At 36.2% G+C, this 18,304-nt stretch overlaps 2 protein-coding genes across 3 annotated transcripts; both read right to left on the minus strand.

Moving 5' to 3' along the window:
- Window positions 1-79: 79 nt before the first annotated feature.
- On the minus strand, window positions 80-12,610 carry LOC113500416 (synaptic vesicle glycoprotein 2C-like). 2 transcript variants are annotated; one of them, XM_026881185.1, is made up of 11 exons: window positions 12,390-12,610; window positions 6,155-6,208; window positions 5,531-5,692; window positions 4,879-5,041; window positions 3,734-3,855; window positions 3,222-3,463; window positions 2,828-3,033; window positions 2,282-2,544; window positions 1,317-1,476; window positions 774-901; window positions 80-423 (listed from the first exon to the last, which is right to left on the minus strand). In XM_026881185.1, the coding sequence occupies exons 1-11, from the start codon at window positions 12,391-12,393 to the stop codon at window positions 368-370; spliced, it is 1,560 nt and encodes a 519-aa protein (XP_026736986.1). In that variant the 5' UTR covers window positions 12,394-12,610; the 3' UTR covers window positions 80-367. The 2 variants fall into 2 exon arrangements, with proteins under 2 accessions (XP_026736986.1, XP_026736985.1); XM_026881184.1 differs by lacking the exon at window positions 12,390-12,610 and adding an exon at window positions 6,288-6,357.
- A 977-nt stretch (window positions 12,611-13,587) lies between these two features.
- On the minus strand, window positions 13,588-16,952 carry LOC113500803 (putative uncharacterized protein DDB_G0290521). The gene is made up of 2 exons (XM_026881702.1): window positions 16,244-16,952; window positions 13,588-14,225 (listed from the first exon to the last, which is right to left on the minus strand). The coding sequence occupies exons 1-2, from the start codon at window positions 16,251-16,253 to the stop codon at window positions 13,588-13,590; spliced, it is 648 nt and encodes a 215-aa protein (XP_026737503.1). The 5' UTR covers window positions 16,254-16,952.
- Between the last annotated feature and the right edge of the window lie 1,352 nt (window positions 16,953-18,304).

Genomic DNA, 18,304 nt, shown 5'->3' on the forward strand with positions numbered 1-18,304 from the left:
ATCTTATTATTTGTTGAAAGTATAAGTGGAGAGCGATTAGGTTGTTTAGAAAAAGGAATAAATAATTAAAAACCACAAGTACATGAAGGCAAACGACCTTTATTACATAATAATAATTTAATTGATTTATATTACACAGTCAACTCTAAAATACTGTTATGTTCATCACTTATGATTTATAAGACATTTTCTATACTGAATCACAGTAACTCGGTAACGGGTGCATTTTAGCGTTTATCGACACAATAAATAAAACTCATCCTCATTTACATCCTAAATTATGTACAACCACTCCGAACTTTGTGATAATAACTATGCATTGCAACAGTCTAGTTTTATTATCTAAGATAAATAAGCACTCGTAAACTTAATCCAACGCTTCCTGTCCAGTCTTTGGCAAGAAGAAGCAGAGTATTGCGGCAACTGTGGGACAAAATATTATGTTAGTAGGTACACATCGTACTCATTACTCAAATCAATCATCCATGAATTAAACATTTATGAACTGTGGTCTAATACAGTATTGTATAGTCTAACCTTTTTCTTTATCTTATTCTTTAAATTCCTTAAGAATTTATTGCTTTTCATTGAATTTATTATTTTGTAAATAGCTAAAGTTCTTGGAACTTCATAAATGGCTGTTCAATCATGTGACTTCTTATAATATTCGACCTGTTACTAATATTTTTATAAACACTTTAAAACTTCTGAGTACATAAAAAAAAAGCTATATTGAGGTCAGGCTAACCTAGTGAAAGGTTCATGCTACTTACGGAAAAGGAATGCCGAAAACACGACGATTGGGATAACGCAGTTGATGTCGATGAGGTAGCCGAAGGACACGTTTCCGAGGAGACCACCGCCTCGACCCGCCGTGAGGGAGAGCGCCGCAGCCATTACCCTGGATCATTCAAACAAATCGTGTTAATTGTGTTAATTATGCGCTAGATAAATAAATAAAAGAAAATAACAACAGCCTATATAACGCCCCACTGCTGGACAAAGGCTTTGTTTCGTATCGGAAAGGGTTGACCATTGATCACCATTGCGGGTTTTCGATTTCAGGTTCCAATATTTGGAATCCAGTTAGTATAATTAAGAAAGTAAATATAACTTAAAAAAGTCAAAATCAAAGTCAGTCAGTATCAAACAACTCTTACTAGATATTACATTTTAAAATATCTTTCATACCAGAAGGTCAACTGCTTTCCGTAACCGTACGTTACCGTACCGTATAAAACCATTCATTTACTTGCGTCATAAAGGATTCGGCAAAAATAAGGATCTATTTTGGTTGTCAATAGCCGTATATTTACCTGAGGTTTGTAGGGAACAAGTCGACCAGGACGCAGAATACAAGACTGATGGCGAGTGAGGTGAGGGCTTCAAAGATACAGGACAGCACCAAGTTCTGAGTTGAGTTCTGCACGAAGTACAGACCGATAGTCACCAGACCGGCTACACCCAAACTGAAGACTGAAACACAAGTTCCATGTTAGTATGCAGAGTCATACCTAAGTCCGCAGAACTTCTTAAAAAAGGGCATCAGATTTGGGATTAAAAAGTAAAGTCTATTTAGTCCCTCAAATATAAAAAAAAACAATAAAACATATTTTTGCTTATTTCTGAACAGCAAAAATTGACAAACATAAACTGCAGCAGAGAGTTTTCTCGAAAGTTTCCACGGGGAACACTCATGTGCAATACAGTAATTATCCAATCATTGTGTTGGCAAAATGCTTAGTAGAATACGAATAATAGTGTCAAATTTAATCCAATTGCCATATATTCATTCATCAGCCATAATTTTGACCGAAAACGCGGGTAAACATGGACCCTTTCAGAGACTGGTCTCACCCAATTATACAAGGAACATTCATGGATATTGATATATTCATGCTAAATAAAACATTTTGAACAAAAGTAATTAATGCATGTGTCTTGTGGTAATTTAATGGTTTGTTAATTTTTCAGAGTATATTTATTTGTGTGATAAAAACTAGCTTATCAAAGAGTCCTAATCATAGCATACATCTTATTAATATGTGGAAAATTTTGTGGTTATTACATTGATGTTGTTTTTTATACCTTACTGATAAGTCTAAGCAATTATGTTATTTATGACAATTTTTTCCATAAAAATGAGATCTTTAGAATCACTTGTTTTAAATAAAAAGCATAGACTACAACTTCAAGGGAGTATAGTATAGAATCTACTATAGATTCTCAATCAAATGCGAGTCAATGTGAGAGAGTTACAGATATAACAAAAAATACTTACTCAAGAAGAATTTAGCTCCAAGTTTGTGTACGCAGAGAGGCAGCCAGAGGGAGGTGGGGATGCAGGCGAGACCCACGATCAGGGTGTGCATGTAGACGCTGGAGTCGATGGTCTTGTCGCAGTCGAAGGGGTCTCCGTCCATCTCGTCCACCACGACGATGGCTGAGACGTCGCACACGGAGGCCGAAGTGTTGGGGAAACGTTTCTCAAACTCCTCGTAACGGTTGAACAACTCAGGGAACCAGATCATGAGGGTGTAGTAACTGAAATATATTGTGAAGGTTAATTTATTGTTTACAGATCTTAGATGATTGTTATTATTTTGTTTAAATTACAGCGGAGCTTTAGTAGGTAAGGGTTCCGTTGAAATTATTTGGTCAGGCCAACAAAATAAACTGATGGAATTACCCCCAGTCGCAATTGTTAAAATATGTGCGCTGATTATTAGAAAAATATAAGTGATGTTAGATATGTAAGGTACATCAATACAGGGGTGGCCAAAGTCGGGCTAAATAGTTAAAATACTTTTTCTAGTTGGTATATTACCTGGTAGTCAAACCGAACTGGATGAGGCAGGTCAGGATCGTGTATTTCAGGTAAGGTGGTTTGCAAAGAGCTTTAGTCTGCGCCCAAATCTCAGAGAATAAGATTTTAAGGTCCTTTGGCCTGCGCATACTGAGACTCCTGATCGACCTTACAGACGTTTGAGATCCAACTGATGCAGTTCGTTGTTTCTCTTTTAGACTTTTAATCTGAAAAGAAAAACAAATTAAATTAGCGAATAGAATGTTCAGTAAAATGTGAATGATAGTCTTAAATTGGTTGTGACAATTTTTAATATAGCACTAGGAATTCCGTCACGTACTGTCGCAAATTTGTTGATCTCACAAAAGAGAATGGTCATCAAACTTACTAAAATACATTGATAAATATATCTTACCGGGTAATTGTCGGGGTCATCACCAGTGTTAATCTTGTAGACGGTCTTGAGGCACTGGAGGGCGTCGTCGTAGTCGCCGCACTCCATCATGAACTTGGGGCTTTCGGGGAAGTAGAATAACCAGCAACCAAGCAGGATGGATGGCACACCGCACGCGGCAACAAACCAGTTCCATGAGTCGTATGAGAAGCTGCCTCTCTCGATACGAATGCCGGTGATGGGGATGATAGCCCACGCGATCACTGCAACAATACTTATGATTAGAGTCTGACCCAAAAAGAATTAAAGCACTTTTACTGCTTGTGTGCAGTAGTTTGTCCAAAGGCAAAAGTTTATTCCTTAGCAAGTTGAGATATAAAGGTCTAGTATTTCTCGTCTAAAGACTTAAGCATAATCTAAGGCTCAAATTTCCTGGAAATGTAGATATCATTTTCAGTAACTGGGCCAAATAATTCAATGCAATCAAAATGAGGTCTTCTAAGTCACAACATTGTAAAATTTTATATTCTTACATGGTAGCAGGATAACTCCGAGAGTCCAAAACATTTCCATCCAGCAGAGGATCTTCTCTCTGTATTTAGTCTGTTGGAATTCACCCAAGTATGGGAAACAAATACCCATAGCGCCGGCAACACTGAAAAAAAAACAATGTTAAATTTTGCTAGTCCGGAAAGTTAGAAAACCATGGAAATGGGCAGGGAGATGGCGCCACCGACTGAACTTGTTTGAGGTGACGAGTGGAAAAGGTTGGAGAAATCATTTCCCATTGTTGGACACGACTAGAAAATGAGTATCTTAGGTCGCCAAAGAAAAGCCGAGAATAGTCATCAAATATTCCCTTTACAAAAACGGGATTAAAAGAAAACTAACATGTATCTTTGCTCGCAAGGTCCTCAGTTAAAAAGGAACTATCGCTAGATATATAACAGTAGCAATAATATAACCATTGATCTATCAAACAGGTTCAGAGACAATTGTCACTTTATAACACACAATCACACATTATTTTGCTCGTTATTAACACGTAATTAGTGAATGTGGGAAGCGTGGCCTTTTAATCGGCTGTAGCGTGACTGGAACACGGTGATTTCTTCGCTTCATTGTTTACTTAAGTAGAAGAACTTGGAACAATAACACAGGCTATGAAACAGACGAGTGTGTCTTAAGCGATTGCGTGGCGATTTTCAATACAAGATACAGCATTTACCGATACTGTATCTTCTTCTGATCGCTTATTTTGAAGCCCTAACTTGGTGTTAGTGTGGATGAATTAGAAACACGTGCGTAAACACATGCCGCAGCATGTCTATTTTAATATAAAAGAATGGCGTCTATTACATTGAAGATTACTTTTTGTTTGTAAGGGAAACATCATGAGGAAATCTGGATTCCAAATATTGAAATCTGAAATCGCCAACTCCCAGTGAGTTAGTGTGAGTGGTGATCAATGCTCAAACTTATCCTATCTGGGTAGACACTTTTGGCCAGCAGTAGGCCAGGCCGACACTATTATTTCCCAATTCACAGAATAACTTAATGGGAGGAGACCCGGTCATTTTTAAAAGTATGCACGGGGACACAGATCCCACAAGCAGAGGCCTTGTTGAGAACTTTATTCCAAAATGTGATGGGATATTAAAAGTTAAAAGATACTTACGAGAAACCGTTGATGAATCGACAAGCCATGAAGACTGGCAGAATTTGGACGAACGACGATATGATACCAACGATTCCATCGAGGAGCAGAGTTGATACTAATACAACCTTTCTGCCCTTCGTGTCAGCCAAACATCCCCAGAAGTATGAGCCGAGCACCATTCCTGCACATAATATAATCATGTTCAGTATTGTTACTACATTTTTTGCAAGGTTATTGAGGGTAAGGTGATTATGTGACCCGCATAATGAAATACTTAGTAACGTTTGTTATAAATAGACTATTATTTTAGAGATTTTTTCAGATAACGTTCCTATTTATAGATATAAGAATTCTAATCTGGTATGTGAAATGGATTCATGTCCTTATTCTATTGCACATGATTGACTTAAGTTATTGGGTCACAGGCCTGCTTTTCGAATGAAATGAAATTTTACCCATAAGCCACTCATGTATTTCACGACTAGTTCGTAGGAAGTCCAGAGGAGCAGTCCGTCGTCGGGGTGACCATCTTTGTCATAACGAATTCCTCAGTTTTTCAGAAGGCTTGTTAAATTGTGTTGCTGTTAATAATACATCTCTGACAGTATGGTGGTCAGATGCTAGAAAGTCTGACAAGCAGTATAACTATGGGGTATTTCGAAGGTATTACCTAACATAGGAGCAGCAGTCAGCCATCCCTTGTCGGCGGATGTCATGCGGAAGTCACATGTCGCCGTCGGTAATACGAACGACACTATTGTGATGCCGATGGCTGTGTTAGCGTAGATCAGCCCCGTGACCGCCAGCAGACAGAAGTGAAAGCGGCCGAAACCTGGAATTAAAACAAATGAAAACATTCAATCAAGTTTTTCTTATATGTAATATTCCCAGGAAAGCCGGCAGTTGTCAAAGGCTGTCGAGACATCGTCTCTGCCTTCAACTAGAGAAGATTAAGATCCCAATGAGTTTTGGCCTACCGAAAATTTGAACAGATTTACGGCAGTTATTTTGGCTTCTTCTCTGCTTTCAAATTCATAATGAAAAAGCGTTTTGATTGGAAATTAAGACCTTATTTTTAGAAGTGACATCAGAAGAACATATAAAATAAGTAAACATTGTTAGAAGAACAATTTAACTTGATCATTGAACTATCAAAGAGTGGCTGACAAATTCTGTTAAAAAAGTTTAATTGATCTTTATTTCTTGTACTTCTCAGTATCGATCAAAAACTGAAGTATACTCGGATACCTGTTTATTTGTGTTATTTACAAACAAATGAATGAATTGTACATACCTGTCGCCGCAATGGCGCGTTCGAAGTCTACCCCATGTTCCAAAAAGTCTAGACCTGTAAAAAAAGGAAATATATAAAACATTTAGACCTTCAATGTCCTATCAATAGAGGGTCCAATATATAAAACACTTAACTGATAAAGCACGCGGAATCACTCTCGGGACAATTATACGAATTTCGCGGATCATATTAAAATAATCATTCGGTCATTTTTACACAATTGTTACGAACACGGTTCTGTGACAAGCTTTTTAATTAACAAATATTGGCACGACACAATTGGCAGGGCTATAAGCTGCGTACTATTAATTGATACTGTATCTATATTTATACCACAACATTTTAATTTCTATTTCTTAACCATAAAGTTAAAAATAGCATAGCAAGATGGTTTTGATGGCGTTTTTTGTAAGGAGGGTAGACGTACAACAAATATATCCTTGAATCGCCTTCATTTATTATTCTGTCATAAATTTGTGATGGTCGTTATATTTTGTTAATTACCTTCATTAGTAATATTTTAAATTATTGAAATGTATAACCGGAGATGATTCCTTTGAATAAGATAAATATCATAGCATGAATTCTTTTGTTGTCAAGATTTTTCATGAACATTCTAATTAATTATTATGTAAGTATGAAATTCTGAGATAATAATTAATTGTTTACATTACATGTTTATGAGGTGTCCTTAGTTCAGTAGTGTAGGTACTTTACTAAACTATTTTTAAACCAAGGTAGGTAAATGTTACAGCCCCTGACCCGCTAGCCAAGTGACATTTCTAAAATGTTCCGCGTCAATACAAATGTTTGGTATAGTGACAATATTTAGTTATATTATATTTAGTTTCAATTAGTCACGTGACATTGGTCTGTCATCTCTACCTATTCGAGATTTAACTGCTAGCTGTATACTATGCTATGGCTATAACAAGGAGCTTGAGAAGTGACATGGTCTGCACTTGAATTTTGTCACATAACGTATTGAGTTCCTTATCTAATTTTAATGCAGTTCTACGTGAGCACAGGACCGTAGAAATTGGCACGAGAGAGGGGAGGCCTAAGCCCAGCAGTGGGAGGATAAAGGCTGTGGATGATGATGATAATGCTATGTGATAATAATATGACTGTGTAGTGTGTATGTCAATTACCTATGTATTAGGTGCTTACAAACTATATCAAATCTCAATATTGGTAGGAGAAACTGATAGATAAGCGCCTAGCTGTGGTGCCTAGGTAGCGTTTAATTAATGTTCAATCATTTATTTGCCTTCAAAAAAGAATTGAATCTACAATAGTATAACAATGACACATAATTTTTTGTCTCATATTATTTCGCAATATACCAAAGAGGTTCCTCTATCTTGAGATACGCATGACTTCAGCACAGCTGTACCGTGGAATTACAGATAAAACTCGAGTATTTTTCTAAATACACTGTAACTGTTTGTTCATAAGGTGTGACTAATCTCGAGACCAATGTCAATGGGATTGAATGTTTTGGTCTACACTTCAGTTTTTGGATTAACTACATATATGCCGTCGTCGATAAAACATTATTTTCCATCAAGTCTTTCAAACGCCGCCAAAGTGAATTGATAACAAACAAAATTATGCTAACCTTTCCACTGATATTGTCGGTTTCATAAGTAGGTATAATAGCTGCCTACTGGGAAGGTACACACTTGAAATTGAAAAGTTTTGTTGACAGCGTCTCGCTGTGTTATCAATCATGGATCAATCTTTATCGCGTTTGATTTGTATTTGTATGGAAAACTAAAAATATTTATCTGTTTTGACACATTTACATCATAGTTTATTCCTTTAAGGTTTCAAAAATTAACTGTTTATGGTATTCTTTAAAGTACTTAACTTTCATGAGGATTATTACTTTTTAAAGACGCATCGGATGCAAGAATCGCGAGTCAAAGTAATTTCGACTGGAAGAAGAGGTCTCAATTTGAGTAAAACGACAAATACGTTTATGGACATTGCCAAAAATCCACTGATGACCTATAAGCCAAAAATAATCTGCCTTAACTTTTTGGATGCAGCAACAGTTATTTTAATACCGAAAATGAGGCTAATCAAACAGCACTCGTAATTATTTTAAAACAGCTTAAATCAAATGTTAACAATTGTCAGCGTTATCTTATCACGACGAAAGTACAGGTAGCATTGTTTACAAGAAGCGGGAATGAATAATCAATTCTAATGAACGTGAGATGAAGGGCTTAGGTGTCATAAATAAATTGGAGTGACATGATCAAACATGCGCGTTTTATATCAGACTTGTGTGCTTGTGTGTTGTGCTCATACTGGCAAACATGTGACAATGACACGGCGAGACAATGGCGATGGCATTGTAACTCACCTCAAGGATACGGTTTCGAAATGCCCTTATAGTACGTGACGAAACAATGTTTAAATAGTTCTAATGGTTTAACGGATAATTGACACTATTTCTGCTCTAGTTTATAGCTTTCTGGACTATTATGCAGTTGTGTGACTTAAGAACAAGTACATTGCCTGAAAAGTCAACGGTAAATTAAAAAAAGGAGGTTTTACTCTGTTTTGGGACTCCGAGTGTTTTTACAGTCTAAATCCGTTGTCAGGTTCAACATTTTTGCAAAAAGGTTACAAATAAGATTAATTATAATAAAAATACAACAAATATACTGTGTCCACTCTGTGAGTTTCTTAATCGTTATTCAATCAAACGATACAATGTTTACCATCAGCCTAGAATAACCCACGGCCGGGCTTTCTTAGACGCTTTCCTCCGTCTCATTATTAGATATTAAAACAGTAAAAATACAGCGGGAATAAAAAAATATTTTAGGTATAATATTTAAGGAACTAGCAATTAATCTAAAATTAGCATTTAATTTAAAACTGTAGTTATTTTGAAGCAGGTAGAGTATGATAGTATGGAATTTGCAGAAAAATATGAATTGGATATTGCTTTGGCAATGATTGTGTACAGATTTTAAGGTTACGCCCGTATGCGATAATTGTACTGAATGAAAAAAGGAGAATTTAAGGTAAATTGTTCGAAGTGTAAGTGAGGTTTTGAATGGGAATCCCGCATGAAACATAAACGATGTTTGCCGTGTATGCACTGAAACATGATATGCATGCATTTTCTTTATGATCTACGACAAAATGAGTTTACTAAATACTATTAAGCGTTCTTCAGTTCACAGTAAAGTAAATTTTCCTTAAAAATACATTAATGCTAATGCCTTTGCTCGCTCACTAGACTATCCAATGGGTGGTGGACGGTACCACCCATTGGATAATGGACTTGGATACTGGATCTTATAAGAAATTAAAGACCAAGCTGCGTCGCCGCGTCAACTCATGATTAAGGACTTCGGTTGTGTTCTAAACTAGGCGGGCGATCCCGATAAATACGCGGGTGTGTAACCGTTATTAGATAAATAAATGTTAATCATCGCTAAAGCCAATAAACTGTTACATAAATTACATCGCATTACGCACGAAAAGAAAACTGTGAATGTGTAAGAAAAATAAAACTTTTCGACAAGTGACGTCAGTTTGACTATCCAGTTAAACGATTTGATTAGCATTAGAGTTTAAAAAAAGCAATTGCGTTTATGATAAAATATTGCTTTGTATATTTAAAATAGTACACATACAATAGTACAAATAATACACATATTACGTAAAAACCGCTTATCACGTCATTTATTTTTCATAGCGTTACGGTACAACCCTTGTTGAATATCTATGTTAATTGTAACAAAATAAAAACATTATTTTATCGCATTACAAGCTGTTAACCGGTTCTTCAATGGTTGGGTTTTAACGGTGTCGAAATTTTATAACGTTTGACGTATTTGTTACGTAATAATATCGAGCAGTGAAGTGGAGACATTTAAAACCATATAGCATTCATTGTACTAGCCTAAGGATATTCCAATAGTTAAATTTCAAATATTGGAGGCCAGTGGGTCTGCCATTATCCCTAGAATTCTTATTACATAATAGCTTTGAAGAGAGATAGCGCACTACACGGTGACGAGCGTTGTCTCTTTTCTACAACTGCAAGTCTGGGTAGTAGCCCTAGGGAAGGCTTGTTCCCGCGGGCAAAATTATTTACAAAAAATCTAAAGGCTAGCAAACTTATTTCTACATTTTCATATAAATTCTCACAAACGTTAAAAGATCCGTTTGGAAAATGCCTTAGCTGCAATAGATTGTATTATTTATTCTTCTCATTGTTAACGAGTTTTGCATTTGAATAAGGCCAATCAATTAATAGTCACGTTTTGTATGACGATCATGAGATTGTAGGAAGAACTAGATCAATGGATGACTGTGAAATCTACGTTCGACACGCTAGTGTGACGCAATACTTACTCGATGTCATTTCAAAACCGCATGTTGACTTTGAAATAGCAATTTCTTAATTTTGTAAAAAAGAAAATTGAGTGATACTATGACAGTATCAGAAAAATATGAACATCGTGTAGAAATTGTGCTTTTTGTATAAAGCGTGCTCAGTTAAATTATATTATGTTTATTAGAGCTAAAAGATGAAGCTTACTTATTCAGAACATTAAATAGAATATTAATGATACTTTCCCAATATTTAGAACATAGCTTCGCTGAAAAGAGCTCAGAATCCACCTCAGCTATTTCAGCCAAGTTCAAATGGTGCTCTGAATACAAATCATTGTAATAAATTCCCTAGAAAATAATAAACGCTAATCAAAGGGTTTTCCTATTGTCAGGGAAACTTATTTTCCGCGTTTCCCGGGTTTGGCCTTCAATGCAATTGTTGGTTGTTAAGGGATTACTTAGCCGTAACATATGCATATCAGCGGCTCAACTCATTTTATAATTAATGATGATTTAATGAAAAATCTGGTTACGCAAACACCTGCTACTGTCTAGCATTACGATGACTCTTTAGCATATGACGGAAGGTATCGTGAATCAGTGTTCGAGTGGATTGCTGAGTATTCCTTTTAATTAATATCACAACAATTAACTTTAGTAGATAAGAAACATTTCAGAAATAACTACGATGGCTTTAATAATAGCTGCGTTCCTGGAATCCTTGAAATTTTACACATTGTTTTGTTTTGCTCCATCGTTGGTCGTGTTAAAATATTTTAATTAAAATACGTTTCAGTGATATGTACTCGTAGATACTGTGAAATATGCAAAGAATTGACTTAACGAAGGTATTTATGCGAATGTTAAATGAATAATTTATTCGCTTAGACATCGATACGATACGTAATATGGCTCCTTTAAATGGGGAACGAAATCAACTTCATTTTATTTTTCACACTATTGAGTTAATTAATGAGAGGTACCGATAACAGATTCGGGTTTTGAACAAGAACTCTACTAAGTTGTTTTAGTAAGTAAAAAGAAATAACAATGATCCGTATTTCTTTATTCATGCGTTTCCTTTCTCTCTATGAGCTACAGGAATTTTAAATAATTTGAACAAAAAAAAAGTCATCCATAAATTTAGGCATACTTTTTCTGGAATTGAAACATTTATTTATAGGTTACATTCGGCTTCATAAGCGACAAAAATGCTCAAACAGTCTAAAGAACGAATGTCAGTAAACTTTTGTCAAATAATGTCAAAAATATACAATTATATTTGAAAAGTGAGTGACAAGCGTAAGGCACTTGAAAAGTGAATGACAGACGGACACGATTATAATAGCGATTGTGATATGATAACTGAACGACGTTGATTTTGTTCACTGAACATTATGACAAGACGACAATTTTTGAATCGTTATTTTACATTTCAGCTGCCGGCTACATAGATATTCATTGTTTCAAACTTATATAACTTAATATATGTTTGTTTTTAATTTCAAGTTGAAGTAATTTTGTTTTTTAATTGATGCGTTTTTCTTTTGATGGTTTTGTTTAATTCGTATGAGTATTAATTTCTGGCGGTATTGTTTCAGGAATCTGGTTTTCATCGATCACTTGGCTACCGTCTTCAGGGGTTTCTAATGCAATGCTTTGATTGAATTCTTTCATTTATTTATGAATGGGTTAAAAATGTTGGTACATATGGCTCAAGTTTTCTATGTACTTTACTAAACTGATTCTTAATTGAATAGAGAGAAATGTTTTCTGTTGTTGATAAAATTTATCGATGTTTAATTCCATACTTTATTTGTTGCGTAGATTTTGATGGAGTAAAAATGTGTAAACGTTATAAACTTACCCATTTTGTTATATTCACTTATTCACTTTATTTAAGTCCGAATTTAGATCACGTCTAATACAATATCAGCGGTCACCTATCACCAAAGTTTCATCGTCACGCTGCGTGCTACACTGGGCAGGATGCGCGTGAGCAAGGCGGTGTGTGCGGCGCCCGCGTCGGTGCCTCGCCTCAAGGATCGCGTGCTGCCTGCAGAGGCTTCTGTGCGAATGCCGCCTCGCTACCGGCTCCCGCCTAAGATTCCTTCCACTCGAGATAACGATAAGGCCGATGCTCAATCGCTCATCTTGTGTTATCTAGACGGCCGATGACGGAGACTACGATCGATCTGTCCACACCGAACTGATGCTGTTGTCATGTTCACCTACACTATTATGTAAGGCAGGCCATGAACGTTTGTTCTTAATTTACATAATGTTGGAACAAGTATGTGGAATTGTGGAAGAACCGGCCTGAATGATGTCAAAAGAGGATTGTTTTGATGAATTAGTAACAATATGTACTCAGATTTTAAATTACTAGTTCCGGTTTTATTTACTCAATAGCCTTAAATATAATTACTTTCATGAGCAGTCAGATACTCAAGCTGATTGTTATTTTAAAGAAGCGTAGGTCGGGGTCCCCGGGGACAGCGAGGACCGAGCCGCGTAATGAGCTGCTTCGTAAGGCGATTACTTTGATTTGTTGTTATTAATAATATCTAAAAACGAACGGAGAAGCAAATATTACAAAACTATAATATATAAATTATGTTTACGGTATTTATGAGTTTCGAACTAAAAAATAGGGAGATTCAATAATGGAAGCTATTAACTTCAGTGGAAGAATAAAAACTGGATAATTTAAATCATACTGTATGTTTGCAACACCAGGGAGCTATCTATTCATTTGTTCCTTGCTTGCAGTAAAAATATATTCCAATCGGCTCCGATTGGAATATATTATTTCTAACACATTCGACCTTCTCAGGACACACTAGGATTAACTGTATCTGTGCTAAGTGTTAGATTTATTCTAGATCTGGCTTAAGAGCTTAAAGCCGAGTTTGGTGACGTACTTTAAAATATAAAAAAATAACGTTAGTATTTACAAATTATCATTTTTTTTACCGACCGATCACAGCTCTTTATGTGCTGTTTTATTATACTGATAACCAAAAAATCAATATCCCAAATTCAATTTAAATGTATCCTAAGGTTTAGGCCAATTTTAATTTTAGGTAAAAAAAAAAACTTTCGAACATACCTGCAAAAAAATCATGACCAGGATATTTGAAGGCATTATGTAGGTATCGAGGTTTTTTTTCAGGAGCCTCAGAGGTACGTCGTTCCTGGTAATATGCTGATGGTCGGCGAGGCGCTCCGGGGGGTAGTTGTGGCTGCATCCCAGCGAGTGCTGCCCCGGGCGGCAGCTCCGGCACAGGCAGTTGAATTAATTCCAAAGGTCGGTCTACTGATTCCGTCGATTCATCACTCTGAATCGAAGGTGTTGATGGTGGTACGGGCGGCATCCCAGGTGGTTGGTCTATTGATTGAGTGGTGTCAATCGATGGGTCGACACTAAGTGCGTCAGTAGACTCGCCTATAGGCGTCAGAGCTGGCTGCTGACTTGGTCTAAGACCTGGCTCCCGGCTTGGTAGCTGACCAGACTGCTCACTTGGCGTCTGACCTGGTGTCTGAGGTGGTGCCTGAGCTGCTGTCTGACCTGGTGTCTGATCAGGTGTCTGACTTGGTGTTTGAGTGCTTTGAGTATTCTGTGCATTTTGATCCTGTGCCGGCGGACTGTTTTGAGTATTTCTTAATCTTTCTTCTTCTGAGGGTGTTCTGTCAGGTGCTCCTTAAAAAAATAAACAAAAAGCCTTGAAAATAAATAACGCGCTTGATTTCTTTTCCTATAGTTAGACATAACATACGTTAAAGTGCATGATCAGCTTCTACTTAAAGAACCTAAATCTTATAAATTGATGATTCATAGCACCGTACTATGGACATAGCACGGGGTCTCACAAGGCTTCTTCGCGTCGCTCGGTCAAGTGCGACCACCTAGTCTCATACCTTAAATGGTCGCAAAATATAGGGTTGCCATGCCCCTATTATGTTTAATAAGGAAGTCTATTACATCGGACCAATTAAGTTCGTTTTGTTGTCTTAAAGTAAGGCACTCCAACATTCGTATCTGATAACCCCAAGATAAATAACTTCTAAGTACTTCAAAGCGCAAAAACTGAAATCGAGTGTTACAACATATTTAAAGGGAAAGTGCATGATAAATAGGTACATTAGTTGTTCTTGGAATACTATTAAATAGATAATGCTGTTATGTGTTTCCTTGCAAAATAATTTGTGACCAAGTTTTGGTAGTCGTAACGCATTCGTTGTCGCACGTGTCGTTTGAGGTCAGCCTCGACATTCAGTGAATTCTCTGATGGGTGTCCGTCAATAACAAACAAATTTTTCATGTCGATAGAAAATAAGTAGTTGTTCAGCCCAAAAATGATCAGGTTAATGACGATATCATTGCCGAGGATGACGGGCAAGTCGGGCACGTCGCGCGGGAACTTGACCAAAGTTTAGTTAGAAACATCATACTAGGTAGCTATTTTGATTAGTGTTCCTTACCCGAATTTTCAAAATGAAACCCTATAATTAAGGCTTTTCTGTCCACCCGTTAAAAATAATAATGATTTTATTGAAAGAGTATTCTTTTAAGTCATCTTTATAGGGTAATCAATAAAACACAAAAAGTTTTAATTTAATTTTACTGGCATACTATAAAGTTTGATTAAAAGCCAAAAAAATAACAAAACGCCGAGATTACACGACTGTAAGTGAAGGAAGAAGGTTTTACTCTTTCGTAAAGGTTTAAAGAGGTAGGAGGTAAAGGTTTATTACAAAAAATCTTAGAAGAATTGTAAAACAATTTTCTTTTGAACTACTTACGATAAAATTATACTACAGGCACATTATATAAAAAGGTGCAAAGATAATTATTAGGTAATAAAACATGCCACGTAATAGTCTGTACGGTCGCTCGAGAACGCTACTTGAATACTAAAATCGATTGGGGAAACAAACAATATTTATTCGAGAACCTCGACCTCTTTGCATGTTACGAAACAAACATTTTTTCCACCCTACATTTTGTACAAAGTGATAACGTAATAGGCAGAATGATTTTAGACATGTTTATATTTAAAATGCGCGGGAGTGGTGATCAATGTTAAAATTATGACAGTTTAGGAAGAGGCATCAACAGTCAGACAACTACTGCCTGGTGTTATTTTTATGCAACTGTTATATTTTGGGTAAAAGGTAATAACGGAACTCTATTTATTAGGACCCGCTGTCCGTCCGTCTATGATTTGGCTGTATCTACTATGAACACTAATAGCTAATAGATGAATTTTAACAGATGATGTCTTCTGTTGACGCTATAACAGCAAACGAAGCTGCAGTCATTTTGATGGTTGACCATTATTATAACGCAAATTTGTTTTTCTTGAGCCTATGTAGAATCTTTAGTGTTGCGAGGAATTTTCGCTATTTCTAGAAGCGATTATGGCCAATAGTAGCGTTTACGATATTTCCGTTTCTGCGACTGCCAATAATCCTTATTTCAATTACAAATGACGAAAGTAATAATCAATAACATGAATAGATTTATTGTTAACGAACAGATCGTTGTTATATGGTATAAGAAACTTTTTGAAGTTACGACATCATTACTGTTTTATCCTTACCTCCTTGCATCGGTAGGATGACAGTTTGGACGTACCGTTTTTCACAGTATAGACTGTCATTTTTCACAATTAAATATTGACACGAGAAAACTACAACAGATATTCATTCACATACCTCCTGACATTGTTTTGCAGTTGGTCCAAGTTTATGAAGTACTGAAGTTTCCTTTAAATCTTTCTTGGAAGTATTGTATTCAGTAAAATAAGATTTGTGTCGTAATATACATGCAACATCCTGCTGCGTAAATTGGTAACGAAAAAAAATCTCATCACAATAGCTAATAGTTTTCATAGTAAATTTTCCATGAGTTCATCCCGATCTTGGGTTTCAGATAAACTTTTAAACGAAAGCCTGATAAATTAGTGTTATTATTGTATAAAATGCTGCAAAATGGCTGTCATAACAAACTTCACTGTGACAAGCTGTTGCCGTCAGTCAATTTCAGTGTCAGTGGTGTGCCCAAACTTTACAATAATGAAGGTTAGATTTGAGACATAAGGTATCCAAATAAATTGATTGTTTGAAAAACTTGTACTGAATAATGAACTGTTGTATTGTATCCGTCCCTGGTTTTCCCCGAATTGGTCCTAGTTTAGCAAATCATCAGAATATCGTTCGGGAGGAGGTTCTACTTGTGGATCGGGTTTAAAAATTGTTTAGTCTTGAGGTGCCTGCGACACAAAACCTGACGAACCGACTTGCATGTTAAAAGGCTGCCCAGGTTCTGAGCTATAAGATCCGGGGTTTTACTAAACATTTCGCAACATTTCTCTTAGGAAAATTACGATAACGTAATTTCCCTCAAAATTACAAGACGTCTGGAGAATCGTTGATTGATCATTATGGACTGACATATTGAAAATATTTCCAGGTCCTAGTATTAACATAATGATAACGGGGCACAGTGTCACTCAGAAATCAAGACAATACGAGGAGAACTTAGAGCTATGAAGAACAAGCGGGTAAGTTTCCAAACTGCAAAACAAGTAGGTACAGCCATACAACAGCTTTGGTGTCAAAGTGTGGGAAAAAAATCGAAAGGGGAAATGGGGGCAAAATTACTAAGGCTCTGCTGGTTGTCCGTCCGGTACCATGCTTTATCTCATGGTCTTTGATAGTTAGAAACCTTAAATTTTCACAGATGATTTATTTTAGTTGGCGCTATAAAAAAATGTACAAAAACTATAATAAAATAAATACTTTACGAGACTCCAAACGTCCCCAACATACGTGACTATGACGCCCACTTGACTGGTATACGCAATTCTTACTGAACATCAACTTGCAAATCAATGCTTTTCTAATAGGATGTCAATTAAATAAATCCTATTCTACTATGGTGTTAGTATTGCAACAGTCTATCAATGATTGGCGCCTTAGTGAGGGATATCGGTGCTGCCGATGCTAAACACGTTTCACGAAAATATTGCGTGCGAAATGGCTCACTGCGAATGTGATTTGTTTACTTATTATGTTATACGATATGGGCTGAAGAGGCTGATGTTCTGTGGACTAACTGGGTGCTCAGTTTAATAAGTTTTTAAATAGTTAAAGCGATACATTAAGTCAGTCGAAAAATGTTTCTGGTTAGAAGAACTCCAGGATGGCAATGCTATTTTTATTTTTGCATTGATATGAAGCGAATAACTTGTCCTGCTATTTTACTGTTAGATACGTTTCGTCCACTGTTCCAAGTTTGGAAGGCGACCACTTGTTTCCTCAGGCACACAAACTTGCTGTTCCAGTATTTTTTAGACTTCAATATTGTTTATCGTGGTTACAATACCAAGCTTTTAAGCCAGTCTCATATCGGACTCTCCCGTAAAAAAAACCGATTATTTTATTGTATAAAACCAACAACTTTACATCAATCGTATAAGATCATTGACCACAAGAAGACTACTCAAAAACATTTTTCAATAGCCTATAGTTTATACCTACATATAATAGCTACTTACTTTAAAAGAACCAGGAAAGTGACATCTGCTAAGTCTAAGCGATCCATTGTCTTCAATAATTAACATACAAATTGAACTAATTTACAAATGCTCAGTTGTTCATCAAGAATTTAGTTTTCTCGTCGAAATTAAAGACCTTATACCGTAGACGTGATGGAATTGTAACGAAATTCTCTAATTTGTTTTTGTTGATAGTTTAATTGCTAGAATTAATTAA

This window comes from Trichoplusia ni, chromosome 14 (genome assembly GCF_003590095.1).
Source record: "Trichoplusia ni isolate ovarian cell line Hi5 chromosome 14, tn1, whole genome shotgun sequence".
Classification (NCBI taxonomy): domain Eukaryota; kingdom Metazoa; phylum Arthropoda; class Insecta; order Lepidoptera; family Noctuidae; genus Trichoplusia; species Trichoplusia ni.

Coding starts and splice junctions, on each gene's coding strand:
- LOC113500416 (XM_026881184.1), bottom strand. CDS start 6,342: ATGATCCGCGAAATTCGTATAATTGTCCCGAGAGTGATTCCGCGTGCT. Junction 3,856..4,878: donor CGATTCATCAACGGTTTCTC/GTAAGTATCTTT, acceptor TTTTTTTTTCAG/TGTTGCCGGCGCTATGGGTA. Junction 3,464..3,733: donor CGGAGTTATCCTGCTACCAT/GTAAGAATATAA, acceptor GTATTGTTGCAG/TGATCGCGTGGGCTATCATC.